Below are 14,667 nucleotides of genomic sequence, written 5' to 3' on the forward strand. Positions count from 1 at the left end.
GCTCACATACCTGGCACAGAATCCAGACTCTGAGGAGAGTGTAGTACTGACTGATACTTCAAAACAAAACACACACCAAGACAGCAGCAATGCTTTGGGACAAAGTGGACGGAGTTGTACTGTGCACTCGGTTTATGTTCAGACTTTACCAGAGAATGGAGATGACAAATCCTTCATCTCCTGTGCTCACATCTCAACAAGCACAAAGAACAAAGAAATACCTGCACATCTCGTAACTGTAAATGTGCCATTTTCCTTCTGATATTTAATTCCAGCTTCTTCAAGCCTGGTTTTGTTTCACAAATTGTTCACAATCAAATAAGTAACAGGGTGGGGAATACTGCATATAATTATTTAAACTTCAGTTTGAGTTTTACACCCCAAAATAGCAGTCAATTTATTCAGATAATATTTTCTGGGGTTTGAAATCCAACCCCCTGCCCTCACTGTCTGTACAACTGCCTCACCTCAAAACTGGCACACAAGGAAGCACAAATTTAATTTTTGTTGTTTATGATTGATTAGATTCCCTAAAGTGTGGAAACAGGCTCTTCAGCCCATCAAGTCCACACCAACCCTCTGAAGACTAACTCGCTCAGGCCTATTTCCCTCTGACTAATGTACCTATGGGCAATTTAGCATGGCCAATTCACCTGACTTGCACATCTTTGGATTGTGGGAGGAAACCGGAGCACCCAGAGGAAACCCACAGAGGGAGAATGTGCAAACTCCACACAGACGGTTGCCAGAGGCCAGAATCGAACCTGGGACCCTGGTACTGTGAGGCAGCAGTGCTAACCACTGAGCCACCGTGCAGTTTAACACCAGGGAGAATCTGAATTCAGCACCTGGCAGGTAGTAACTTGAAAAATCTGGATTCTTTGAGCAAAAGGATGGTGGTCAACGTATTCACAAGATCAAACCTGGTGTTAGTTACAAGGCTGTCCATACAAGTGACGGACACTACTGCCTTCTGTTAATATGCTTGTGTAAGTCCACTGCAGAGACTGCCTACTAACTCAACGAGGGTTGCACACTCTGCAATAAAGTAAAAGCAAATGTGCAGAATCATTCTTGTAACAGGTATTTCAGATAGTTAGTGCTTTAAACATCTCAGTATTGACCCAAATACAGCCACCTGCACAGTCAGATTTCCATTTAACGTTGCACTACCATTGAAAATTACATGAGGGTGGTCAGGAATCCGGTTTTAGAATAAATACTCCTGTTTTGCAAACTCCATTATTGTCTCAAATAATCTGGGTTATATCAACATACCCAAATCTTTCACACATTATAACCTCCCAGACAGAGGTAAGGGTAAGGTCTGTGCTCAGTCAATACAACACAGACAAATGAGATTCACAATGAACATGAAAAACATGGTTTGCAAAACTTCACAAGCAAATTAATTTTACAACAAAAACCCATTACCAAACTACAAAATAAAACAAAAGCAAAACTTGCTGGAGAAACTCAGCAGGTCTGACAGTATCATTTGGAAGAAAGAAGAGTTACTGTTTCAAGTTGGGTGACTTGTGATCAGAACTGCTGACTGTAAGCTGGTGAAGTGTGACAATGGTACAATGTGAAGCTGTAAATGTATCCTGGTGTCAGACTCCCACTGACCCCAATTCTAGAGATAATTCTCAACATCAGGAGACAGGCAGGGGCTGCAGCTAGTGCTTGAGCTGGAGAGCCAACAGCCCTTGGCTATAGGGAGGGCAATCAAATCAGATCCTCAATCAGAGATTGAGTGAACTACTACAATGCACTCTCATTGGACCCACCTTGCACATGAAAGAAACCCTGATTTAATTTTTAAAAAGCACCAGTTTTCATAGAGAGCTGTAACTACAAGTTTGCTGACCGTTTAATCTGATGGGTTGCAGCAGCACTGCCCACTCTCAGGTAGCTTTTGGATTTGAATTTACAGCTTAGAGGATGCAACTTCTGAAGCTTGACAGTGTTCCTGAAGAGTGTGTGAATGACATGAGGTGCATGAAACAACCTCACATACAAAAGATCTCAAATTAACAATATTTGTGGCCAATTTTGTACATTTTTTTAATAGCAATCATTTGCACAAATTGCTTGCTACTTTTGGTTCTGAAAGTTGCACAATACATTTTTAGGAAACAGAGCAACCATTAAAAACCAAAGTTCAAACAACACTCACCAGTTTACTCATTTTTTAAACACAGTGCTGGTTCAAGCGAGGATAATGAGGGTAACTCATAATTAAACTTTATTAAAGATCAAAGATAATTGAAAAATGTTATGTAGGTATGGACCTTGCTAATTCAGCCATTTAAAGCTGCCAGGTCAGCAGATAACACCTCTTTAAAACAAGTTGAAGGGGACTCTGAATGGCTTTGAGCTCACTTACAAACATCCAAACACTTTGTATGCAACTCAGCCAACTTCCCACATAGACAGGCACACTGGGCTTTTCAACAGGTTGGATACAGCTCTAAACTGCAAGGTTTAGAATGGAAATTTGGCAGATAATAGTTTAAGAGAAGTTTGGCACCAAATTTACACTGTTCAGATCGTTCTAAAGGAATTGCAATGGTGCAAAGCATCTCTCTCCCGCCCCCCCCCCCCCCCCACCCAAACAAGTTACCAGAACATGGAATGCATTTTATAGGGAGCTATTGAAGCCAAGTTGATCATATTCAAGAGGGAGTTGGGTAAACGACAAGAGAAACCAAATATTCAAAGCTACAGGTAAAGTGCAGCAGATAGTTCAGGTCAGTGGGTTAGTAACAGAAAAGCGATGGGCTAAATGGCCTCAATCTTACCTAAATTTCCAATTCTCTGTCTGAAGCTTCATGTTTCCGACCTTACCCAACTGAACGACACCAATTTAAACAATGTATGCACAATTATCTAAAAAGATCCAGGTTATAAAGACTTCTGTGGCACTGTAACCGTACATGCTGCAACTTTGCCTTAAACGTTTCATCAGTTCAAACAGGAAGCACTTGATGAATAAGTGGAGCCCTGATCAATTTAAATATCACCTCTATCAATTTATAAGTTCTAGCTTCTCATATTTTATATATATTTATATTATATAGGTTTAATTTTAGTGAACATAGCTACAAATGGTTTAAATCTAATAGTAGGGAACCCAGTCCCTTTTAGTTCTACAAGGTTTTGTTGCTGTAACCTTGCGCCCAAATGAAGATTTTTGCCCATCCATTGCCACATTTGTTGTCTTTCCAATTACCAGAGATGTGCAACACTGCATACCACTGTTTTAAAGAGGAAGCAACATAGAGTTAAATCAGGCTAGCTGGGATTTACCACCCCACAACAGAAAAATCTCCAAACCCAAATTTCATTATTCACGACCACAGCCCATCCCTGGACTTGACAATGAAGGAAAACGACACTGACATTGTACTCTGGCCCCACTTCCAGAAAGTGAACAGAGATTAAAATTCATCAAGTCACAGCACAAACCACTGCAATGTAGTGGGCACGAAAGCTGCTTTTTCTAAAAACAAACACTTAGGTGAGTGTGGTGGTCCCTCTCAGCCAGAGCATCAAAACCAGATGGTGTTCTTCAGACAGTGACCAGTCCAACACGACAGCTACAACTTATAGGGGGTTCTTCAAGTACTGGACTGGACTGTCACAACATGGCAGACTGACCCTTCCTAAATGCACCCCTCCCTCCCCACCTCCCCCCCCACCCCCCATTTCCCCACCCAATCCCAGGCTCTGCCCCTTGTTTTGTTTGTAAGGAAATGGTCAAGTTAGATGCTTTTACATTTCAGGGAAGTTGACAAACATGGAAAAAAAGCTCTCCCAGGAAACCAGCAGTACCAGTGAACAAAAACAAAAAAAAAGCTGACCCCAGGAGTCAAAAGGGCAGAAGCTTCTCCAGGTCAAATAGTCAAATGATTTAAAGAGGAGCAAGAAATAACAAAAAGCAATGAGAACCGTTGGAACAAACACATGAATTTATCGAACAGTCACTCCAAGTTTCTCCAAGACTCGAACCCCCTTCTCCTGATATTCCTGTCGAGTCATCCAGAAACTATCTTTATCCTTCATGATGTCAGCGAGGACAGCTCCTCCCAGAAACACCATGTGTTTGCGCCGAGGTGGATCCTCAATACGGATCTTGAATTTCTGAATGGGAGCATTCAAAAGGCAAACTATCAGCATAGGTTTAAAGCGCGGTTTAATTTCTCCCACTATTCCAATACCATTTTAATATCCCCCGCACGGTCATTTCAACAATTGCTTGGAATGCAATCACAGCCGATTTCTACCCGTGTTCTTCCTGCACACATCTTTAAAAAGTCGTGATTATTAATTTGGTACCTGCGGCATTGCTTCATGACTTGTAATTTGTTAACTGCTTCCTTAACTCAATTTATACTGACCAGGACACTAACAGGCATCGGTGAGAGTCTGGTCTTTAAATATCACCAAAGACCAATGACAAAGCAGCTTCTTCAGGAGTGTGAACAGGAAACAAACCTTCAAATCTCGGAGCTGTACAACTTGGGAGGAAGGCACTCAGCACTGACTGAATCAGGTGGGATTCCCTCCCACAGTCAGTCAGTTTACTGACACACTGACGAGATGGATGGAGTGATATCAGATAGGGACATAACCAGGGTCAGGCAAGTCCAACAGCTTACACTGTGCCAAGAGTTTCCTATAGATAGCCCCACTTTGATAAAGGTATTAAATATCAACCACAGCCTCTGGAACTCTGTCATAACTTATCTCCCGTGTGTCATACTGAAGGAAATTGATTAGGCAAAGCTACTTGGAAAACAAGTTTGAGGAAATAATGCAGCCGATGATAAATCTTATTTTCTTTGTCTCAGTCTTTAACTTTGAGCTCGGAGTCTGCTCCCATGCTGAAGGTTCCAACAGGCTAAGCCCATGTCTGCTCTGAGACCATACGTGCATCAGTGCAGGGGTCAGGGGAACTGAGGGAGCAGCACTACTTCCGGGTTATGGAAACTAAAGTCACAGCTTTCTCACTCACAGAGGCTGACTCAGCAATAAACAAGAGGGACAGTTACTGGCAGGTGGGCAGATCCAGTGTGCTCCTTTAGGTAACGGGCCATTTTAATTCTTCAATCATTCTGGGAGGGTATCAGCAGGGCTAGTAGATGCCCTGATCTAAACCATCCACTCAGCCACTCCAGAAGGAAGCTGTTCGTATGGGACTAGAGTCTTATTGAAGCACAGATAACATTGACAACAATCCTTCTGTGGAAGGGCAGAGACCTGAGCATGAAGCTGTGTGTTTGCCTTCAAAACAAGGCCAGAGGATAAATGGCAAAATGGAGACTTTGGAACAGAACTCCAGACAGACGGCTGAACCTCTGCTGCCACTGGAGGAGACAAGGGGGTGGAGGGGAGGGATGGAGAAGATACATCCCAATTTCATTTGTTTAGCAGCTTTATTGGCCCTGAGGTAGTGCACAGCAATGTTATCAAACAACAGCCAACAACATGAAGACACCAAAAGCCTTGTCAAGCCAAGTTCCTTGGACAGACTACCTTAAAAAGGACAGGATGGGGAGTAGGGCAAAGGGGTATATTCTAGGAGGGAATTCTGGAGCTAGCAACAGGAATCAGGGATTCTCCAGAGGCTGGAATTTTAGGGAACTCTCCCCTAGAGAATTTTGGGTTTGGAGGAGTGAGAGAGAGAAGGAGGGAGCAAGGGAATGAAATGATTTAGAATCAGCCCCCGCCCCAGGAAATCTGAGCAGTCACTGTTCTGGAAGTTAATGATAGATGGAGGGTGAACAAAGGAATTGAACCTGATACAAGTTGGGTCTTAACAGTAGAGTTTTAAAGGAGCAATTTAATAGAACATTGAGCACAGGAGACCAGGAATCCTCCAGCAATCATCAGGTCTATAGGAAACAAATGCATGGGTGAGGGTTTCAGCACAGGGTGAAAATGGATGCTCTGATGTCAAACTGAACGAGACAGTATTAGTGACAACATGGGTGCGGCCAGCTGACCACCTGAGGGAGTGAACAGCTTATTTCAGAGTCTCTCAGTTGCTGAGGTGGTAGATGGAGCTGGTGGAAGAGAATGATTCAAATGGTTGATCTTGCCAAAATTTAGTGAGAGAAAATTTCTATCACCCAATATGGACATTAGACAGGCAAGCTAATGACTTTGTGAGAGAGAGAGAGAGAGAGAGAGAGAGAGAGAGAGAGAGAGAGAGAGAGAGAGAGAGAGAGAGAGAGAGTGGAGGGATCAGAGACAGAAATTAGCGTCGTCAGCATACATGTGAAAACCAACACATGTCTTCAGATGCCAACAGGGGGCTGCAAATCAATGGAGGAGGAGGAGGGGACCATTGTTGGAAGCGAAGCCATTGCATGTGATTCTCTGGCTGTAACTAGATAGAGAAGACTGGATTTGAAAACAAAGAATTTTCACAAGGGCAGGACCAGGAAAAAGAAAACCGCATTCCAGGATAGAGGAGTGGAGAGGAGGGGGAGGGGGACGGGGGAGGGGGAGGGGGAGGGGGAGGGGGAGGGGGTAGAGTGGGACATAACTGCAACATCAGGACACAACACACTGTGCATTGGAGTAACACCAAGACCGTACTGCATCAGTCTATGAACGGAGGTCAGATTACAGTCAGCAGTTGAGACATTTGGAGAATCGCTGACCAGTACATAGTGTGACTTACAGAAAGTTTCTCAACATCCCCTTTGAGAACACGCTCGAGGTACAGCTGTTTGAGCTCACGCTCCAGGCGTGATGGTAATCCAGGATACATTGTTGATCCACCAGAGAGGACAATGTGCTTATAGAACTCCGACCTGGGAAGGGAGCAATAACAGACAGCAGTGAATAAACTGGGCCAAAGATTCGGAGTAATACTCACCCTGCTGCATGGTACACATTTACAAACTAGCTTCAACATTCTGATCAAAGAGACAAACCGCCTGAAACAGATGGAATTGGAAGTGACTAGCTAACCACGGGTTAACGGATTTGTAAAAGGAGCCAGTGATTACAGAGACACCGACACTTCTAAAACCCCAAGTGCCCACTGCTCACATACCTGGTATCAATATCAGCTGCTTGAATTGTACTGAAGAGTAACTCTGCCACACCGACACCTTCCACGTTGATGAGATGAGGCTGAAACAAGGCTTCAGCAGCTTCAAACCGCTCTCCTCCAACTTTTATCACACGGCCATCTGGAAGCTGAAAAGACTCTGGCTTTAGGAACGCAATCTCTAAAGACAAACTCTAGGATAACCAGTTAGTGAGAATGGAGGGATCCAAGGAGGTGTGGGCTGAAACAGCTCACTGGGTTCAGCGTCAACATCAAAGCAATCATTTACTTTCAGGGGCATTCTGGGCAATCTTAGTTTCATTTTGACAGTTCCTGACTTGCGCGCAACCTAATTTAAGAAATTTGAATTGGGGACAGCTATTTCTGAACAGATGAAGCATATGGGAACCATAACAGAACTGTGTTCTCTCAGGCAAACGATATTTAAAAGTACCACATGCGCCTGCACGTCTCGGTGCGTGTCACTGGATTTGTAAGCCACAACTCCAGCTGATGTTCCTGGGGATGAGTGTTCAAACCCCATCATGGTAGATTGGCAGATGGAGAGACTGGAGTTCAAGAAAATTTCAGAATTAAAAGTTAGCTGAATGGCAACCGTGTAACCAATCAATTGTTGTTAAAATAAAACACCATCTGTTTCACTAATGTCCTTGAGGGAAGGAAATCGACCATCTTTAACCAGTCTGGCCTACACGTGACTCCCAATTCCACAGCAATGTGGTTGACTCTTAACTGCCCAGCAAACCACACAGTTCAAGGTAACAAATATCAGCTTTCCCAGCAATGCCCGCATCATGGAAATAATAAAAAAACATTCTGCCCATTACGCAGAGGCCTGCAGGGAAATTCTGACAGTACAGGATCTGGCTCAATGGCATCACGCCAGCCTCACACCAGTCAGTCAATACCTGCTGCTGAATCTCTAGCCAAACACTGGTCAAATGCTCACTTTAACGACAGGCCAGGAGTCCCACCAGGTCCATGGGCTCCTGAGAGTCACAAAGACAACCGGGTAATCCCAAATATGGCCCGTTCACCAGATAGAGGGGACATAGGAAAAAAATAAGGCCTGGGCAAGAGACAGTGAGGGGGCCTTAAAGGGAGGTCCAGAGAGGGGAGACAGCAAGGGGGAGCGAGAAAGGGAACAAAAGCAAGTGGCAGGGAAGAAAGCAGAATACAAGTGGGGCAGAGGCTGAGGACGTGAACAAGAATAAGAGAAAGGACATTCCATCAGGAAAAAAATTAAAAATTGGAAAAGGCAGAGAAAGGATTTCTGGGGGTGGAGGGAGAAATTATGAACAGGTTAGCTGGTGGGCTCTGCAAAGATTTAGCACGCAGAGTCACTGGCTCTATTTTCTGAGCAAGTCAGACATTTTGAGGCTCAATGTAGTGCTGGGAGATGGTAGAGTCAGCACATGCTGCAGAACAAGGAAATGACTCACTAACTATAGTAATACCCACCGTGTAGGACTCCACCAATACTGTAGTTTCCAACGCCAGTTTCTGCTCCTGTTCAATGTTGTAACCCACGTAACATAACTTCTCCTTCATCATACGAACGGTTTCAAAATCGGCAGAGTGGTTGAAGGCATAACCTCGCAGGAGAAGCAGCTGGAAGATTCAAACGTCATTAAAACACTGCACTACCAACACTGAACAGCAACAGATACAGGTAAAACTTCCAAAGGCAGATAATGATTTTACAGCAGCCAATATGAAACATTTGCAAAGATATTCAAGTAACAACATCAGCTCAAGTCCTGTGCTTTTTAAACATTATGTAAATTTCAAATGCTAAAAATACACCACACATTCCTATTGCTAACAAAACATTTTGAAGCATGGTTCTATGAAGTTAGTGAATTCTCAAACATGCTGAATGAGTTTTAGTCAAAGTCATCAACAATTGAACCATGCCCAAAGCTCATCGGTAACAAGTGACCTCAGCAGTCAGCACATGCTCATCTCCACAGCCCAGCAGTTCACAATGAAAACCAACTGCAACTGAAGGATTTTGCAACCAATTGCTTTTCAAAGAAGGTTCTGTTCTTCAACAAGAAGCAATTTGCATATAGCAAGGTCCAACAGCAGTGAATGAATGATCTTAGGAGAGATATTGGCCCGGGAGAAAAATCCCTGCTTCTCTCTCCCCGACCCCACCAATGCAAATTAAAATCAAATGGCAAGCTTAGCACATCTGGCAATGATGCACCTGTGCACAAGATGGGAAGAAACAGTAACAGGAACAGGCCAATCAGCCCATCAAGCTTGCTCTATCATTCAACACGTTCATGGCTCATCCGACATTCCTCACATCCACTTTCCTGCCCTTTCCCATAACCCTGGACTCCCTGACTGGTCAAGAATCTCAGTCTTAAATGTATAAGCTCTCGGTGACAAGACATTCCTGAGACTCTCAACCCTGAGAAAAATTGCTCACCTCCATCTCCAAGTCGGTGCCCCTTTATTCTGAGCCTGTGCCCTCTTGGCCTGGACTCTCGCATGGAGGGAAAACATCCTCTCAGCATTGACCCTGTTAAGCCCCTTGAAGGATCTTACATAGAATCAGATGTAGAGCATGGAAGTCAAGCGCCCTCAGCACTGCACCCAGGTCTCAGCCTGGACTACGTGCTCAAGCAATGACAATGGGGCTGGAAGCCCCAAGCTTACAGTCATGGTGGGCATTACTCAATGAACAGATTGAAACAAGCTGAGGCAGTTTCTCCATGACAGAGCTGATAGAGCGCAGGTCTGCGACAACTGACAACCCATACAGAAAGTTGCACTACCCACTACAACAATTCACTCATGTCACTCGTGCTGCACTTGCAAATTACAAGCTGAAACAGCAAGCACTGCTGAATTGGAAGGAACACGTCCAAACAGACTGCCGTGGATTAAACATCTGCACAGTTACACTACTGCTGAATCCTGTTTAGACTTGGACTTATTACAGAATTAAAGTTAAACTTTTTCTGAAGATTGGCAACTGAAAATATTGAAGGAAATGAAGAACAAAGTGCTGGAGCAGGTCTGGCAGCATCTGTGGAGTTAAATGTTAAGGCTAGTATTATCCTTGCGCAGTTCTGAGGAGGCACATTGGACTTCAGGCATTAACTGGTTTCCCCTCTCATGAGGCCAGCTGACTTCCTCCAGTAGTGACCTTTTAACCTCAGATCTCCGGTACCTGCAGCAGTTTGCTTTTGTTTTAGTGCCAAAGGAAATATTTCAAAAATAAAGGGATTGTTCTATTGACAAAGGGCAAGTTGTCTGTCAATAAGTTTGAAGTCAGTGTTCAAACATTGCGATATACCAGCTAACAAAGCCACGGCATGACAAATTAAATTCAGCAAATGCATGTAGAATCAATTAATCACACCAATGCCACGTCTAATTGCTTACAAGTCTAAGTGGGACTGATGTTGCTAACGGTTGAAGTCACTGACCCCATAATTTCTTCTCAGTAAAAACGAGGACTACAGATGCTGGAAATCAGAGCCTGAATTCGAGTGGTGGTGGAAAAGCCCAGCAGGTCAGGCAGCATCCTGACCTGCTGTGCTTTTCCAGCACCACTCTAATTCAGACCCCCATAATTTCTTCTGCCCCGTTGCAAAAGTCTTCCATCTCCACAGAAGAAACTGGCTTTTTTTCCCCAAGAGGAACAACATTTCGGCAGTACCACGTATTGCCACTGGGGGGCACTGCAGCGCCACGTGGTGGTGGAACATGGAACTGCAGGGGATATTCAGCAAAGCTGAAAAAGCAGAAGCTCCACAGTCGGCCATGGCAAAACAGACAATAGAACCACCATAACCAGGGCTCCTACAGCTTATATCAGGAAGCAACAGTGCTCATTCGAGGGCCAACATCCTCCACTCTCTTGGGGGAAAAAAAATGAGCCCAGAGATACTAAAACCAGAGAGTATTCAGACTCAGAAGTAAGGAAACAACTGACAGGGGAAGGGATGAGAGGAGATCCAGAAGGGTACACAGGTTGGGATTCCCATTGCTGATTTCTCCATCCAGGGCTCCAAATGCAGATGAGCATGTGGGTGGGTGGGTGTCAGGCAAGGATCTCCTGGACAGGGGATAAAACAACTTCATCAATAATCAAGGAAGTGCAGCAGAGAACCAGGCCCCTGCAACTCTTTCAAAACACGAACACTGGGGACAACAAATAGCACATTTCCCCTCTTCTTTTAAAACTTTGATCTTCCTTCAGTGAAAGGTAACTCCTCCTCACCAGTGCCGAGCCCAGCACTTACACTGTTAATCCAGTCTGTGCACAACAGAGGTTTAGATCAGGTGAAACTGTCAGGTCTATTTGTAGGAACAGCAAAGTCAGAAGCTATCAAGAGAGATGTCACCATCAAACTCAAAGTAAAATTGAGAAATAACTTCTCACTGAGGCAGCAGAATGTGGAACTCATCACCACAACAAGTTCCAAGACGAGTAACACAGGTATTGTGATAGATGAAGGAGAAAAGAGGGTAAGGCTGACAGGGAAGAATTGAATGGAACATTACTCCTACCATGGGCTCAAGGACCAAACAACTTGCCTCTGTTTTTAAATTCAGTTTTTTTCACAGTAACATATGCATCACTAATGCAGGTTGGCTAGCTCGGTTGGCTGGACTGCTGGTTTGCACTGCAGAATGAGCCCCACAGCATTGCTACAGTTCCTGCACTAACTGAAGTCTCCATGAAGGTCTCTCCTTAACCTCTCCACTTGCCTGAGGGGTGATGATCTTCAGGTTAAGTGACCTAAAGGACTCTATACCAACCAGCAAAACAAATGTCTTTTACAAAATACCATGCAAGAACTGTAACAAACATCGGACAGGCAGGCAGGAAACGAGCCACCAGGATACATGAACACCAACTAGCCACCAAAAGATATGACCCATTATCATTAGTATTCTTACATGCAGAGGAGGAGACCAGTTTGACCAGGACAACATATCCATCAGAGGACAGGCTAAACGGAGAGACACGCGGGAATTGCTCGAGGCCTGACATTCAAACCAGAACTCCAATAAACACATGCATTTGGATCCCATTTACCAACCTCGGAGAAGAAGAATTGGAAATGATATCACCCACCACAACAGACCAAGACACACAAATGGAAAGCAGGGCATAACACGAGTGCTTCACCAAAGGCTCACTGACGATGTTACCGAATATGGTGACAAACCATCAGAAAACAAACCTTCAGCAAGAAAACCTCCAAACCTGATCACCATCCTGAGCTACAAACCTTCTCAAACAAAAACGCAACCAATCATCCCTCCCTAATGAGTGTGCAGCCCTATGGTCCTGGAGGACTATGGTAACTTTACTTACTCTAGCAGTATAACTGCACTCCAACACAGATCTGAGCTTAGTCTCCATTGTGACTCAAAATCTCAAGTGTAAGGCAGGTTAAACGAAGACCACAGAAGTCTCCAATTATACTTCAGTATAAGAGATGGATTTGTAAAGCAATTGACAACACTTCCTTATTTGAATGTTATTTTATGTATGATTTTGCAAATTTTCTCCAGACCGTAACTCAGGTCACAACCAGGAATTTAAAAAACCAAGTTTAAAGAGAACTGCCTTCCACACTCACTCAACAGCAAGCAAGGTTGACAATAAATGGGTGCTTTTCTGGTTGGTGATCAGTAGTTTGTGGTGCGCCTCATGGATCAGTGTTGGGACTGTAATTGTTTACAATTTACATCAATTATTTCGAGTTGGGGACCAAGTGTAGGATGCCTAAATTTGCAGTTAACACAAATGAGCAGTAGACACAGCCTGCAAAGGGATATAAACAGGTTACAGGAGAATGAGGGGAAATCTTAGAGAAACAAAATTCTGAAGGGAATAGATACGATAGAAGCAGGGAGACTGCTTCCACTGGCAGGTGAAACTAGAACTAGGGGAGCATAACCTCAAGATAAACAGATTTAGGGCTGAGTTGAGGAGGAACTTCTTCACCCAAAGGGTTGAGAATCTGTAGCATTCCCTGCCCAGGGAAGCAGATGACGCTACCTCATTAGTGTTTTTAAGACAAAGATAGATAGATAGATTTTTGAACAGTAAAGGAATCAAGGATCATGGGGAGTGGGCAAGTAAGTGGAGCTGAGTCCATGAAAAGGTCAGCCATGACCTTATTGAATGGGAGAGCAGGCTCGTGGGGCCAGACGGCCTACTCCTGCTCCTAGCTCTGATGTTCTTTAGTCTTGATGAATCACAGCAGGCTGTTTGTATTTCACCAGGAGTTCAAGGTCCAAGCCTGGAGAGTCCAATGATACAAGGGCAGTGTAGAGACATCTCAAAGATTGATCACTTCCAATGGCCCACTGCGAGTGGTTTATTGAATATTAACAATCACTCAGCCAATAGAAGCAGAGAGAGAAGTGGCATTGACAACAAACTCAGACTGATCAGCCTCCATGAGAAATCATGTTCAGATGACATCAAAACTAGTCTGGCCTGTCTGTAATTAAGAGGATGAATTATGTTATTAGACATTACCAAGAGGGACTAATATCCCATGTCTTTCCAGCATTAGATGGGCCACCACCAACCAGAAGACTGAGGAGAAATGCAGTACAAGCGCAGCTCTACCATTGACAATACAACACAATCAAACTCCTTGCCTCACCTTAATGAGGTATCGGGTGATGTCCCGGCCAGCAATATCGAGCCTCCGTGTGAGGTGTGGCAGTGAGAACCCTTCATACACGGGGCAGATGTGTGTCACACCATCACCTGAGTCCACAACCACACCAGTCAGCAAACCTGGAGGAAGACAGAGTTCATTAGCAAAGAGCGACTCCAAACATTTCAGAGTGACCGTACACTGTTGTTACTAAAGCCCAACACAGTTGGGAAGGTGATCAGAATTTCTCCGCTGCAGATAACATATTTAGTCACAAGCTGAAACCCAGCATTTCCTCTGAAGGAGATGGGTATTTGTGAGGGAGGGGTGGGGCAGATGGAGCAAGGGCAGCAGGAAACCTGTTGCCCTTCATGGGTTTACTGCTGTGGTTTAGTAAGGTACACAGACAGCAGTCCAAAGCTTTTCACAGGATACGGAGACCTATCTCCCTCCATTGACCTTTCTGGTCGGACAATCACATGCTCTCCCTCTTTCCACCAATGTCAACAGCAGCTCAAGCTCTCCTTACTCTCCCAGGTACCTCCATGATGTCAGACAATGTGCCCGGTTAAGCAATGGACAAGTCAAACCTGCCTGTAACCTGAACATCGACTGAAGTTGAGCTTTTATTCACTAGTAAAAACCCCTCTTTCCCATTCCAGCTCAAACAGGTTGCTGAGAAACTCTTGGTATTCTGCCACTCTGGCCAAGACTTGGCTTTCACTAAAAGGCTGCTGACTCCCAGTCAATCTCCTTCCTTATTCACCTGTGCACCAACCATACAACTGCTCTCTCCAAACTCCATTCTCCCATGCCCTCCATGGAGTCTCATGCTAAGGGCTGAAATTCACACTTGCCCTATCACAGACCCATGTGCTTCGACATGGAACTTGAAGCATTGTCTAATGTACCCTCCTGACCTTGGAT

The 14,667-nt window shown here is 44.4% G+C and overlaps 1 protein-coding gene across 1 annotated transcript in view; it reads right to left on the reverse strand.

The window, feature by feature from the left end:
- Positions 1-2,042: 2,042 nt before the first annotated feature.
- The window catches only part of LOC140483352 (actin-related protein 2), a 40,312-nt gene continuing 27,687 nt past the window's right edge, over positions 2,043-14,667 (reverse strand). The window contains exons 5-9 of the mRNA XM_072581551.1: positions 13,744-13,880; positions 8,552-8,701; positions 7,073-7,218; positions 6,695-6,827; positions 2,043-4,146 (exon numbers count right to left, since the gene is read on the reverse strand). Coding sequence (XP_072437652.1) covers positions 3,976-4,146; positions 6,695-6,827; positions 7,073-7,218; positions 8,552-8,701; positions 13,744-13,880 — 737 coding nt within the window. The 3' untranslated portion in view covers positions 2,043-3,975. The remainder of the gene's footprint in view (positions 4,147-6,694; positions 6,828-7,072; positions 7,219-8,551; positions 8,702-13,743; positions 13,881-14,667) is intronic.

This window comes from Chiloscyllium punctatum, chromosome 11 (assembly GCF_047496795.1).
Source record: "Chiloscyllium punctatum isolate Juve2018m chromosome 11, sChiPun1.3, whole genome shotgun sequence".
Classification (NCBI taxonomy): Eukaryota; Metazoa; Chordata; class Chondrichthyes; order Orectolobiformes; family Hemiscylliidae; genus Chiloscyllium; species Chiloscyllium punctatum.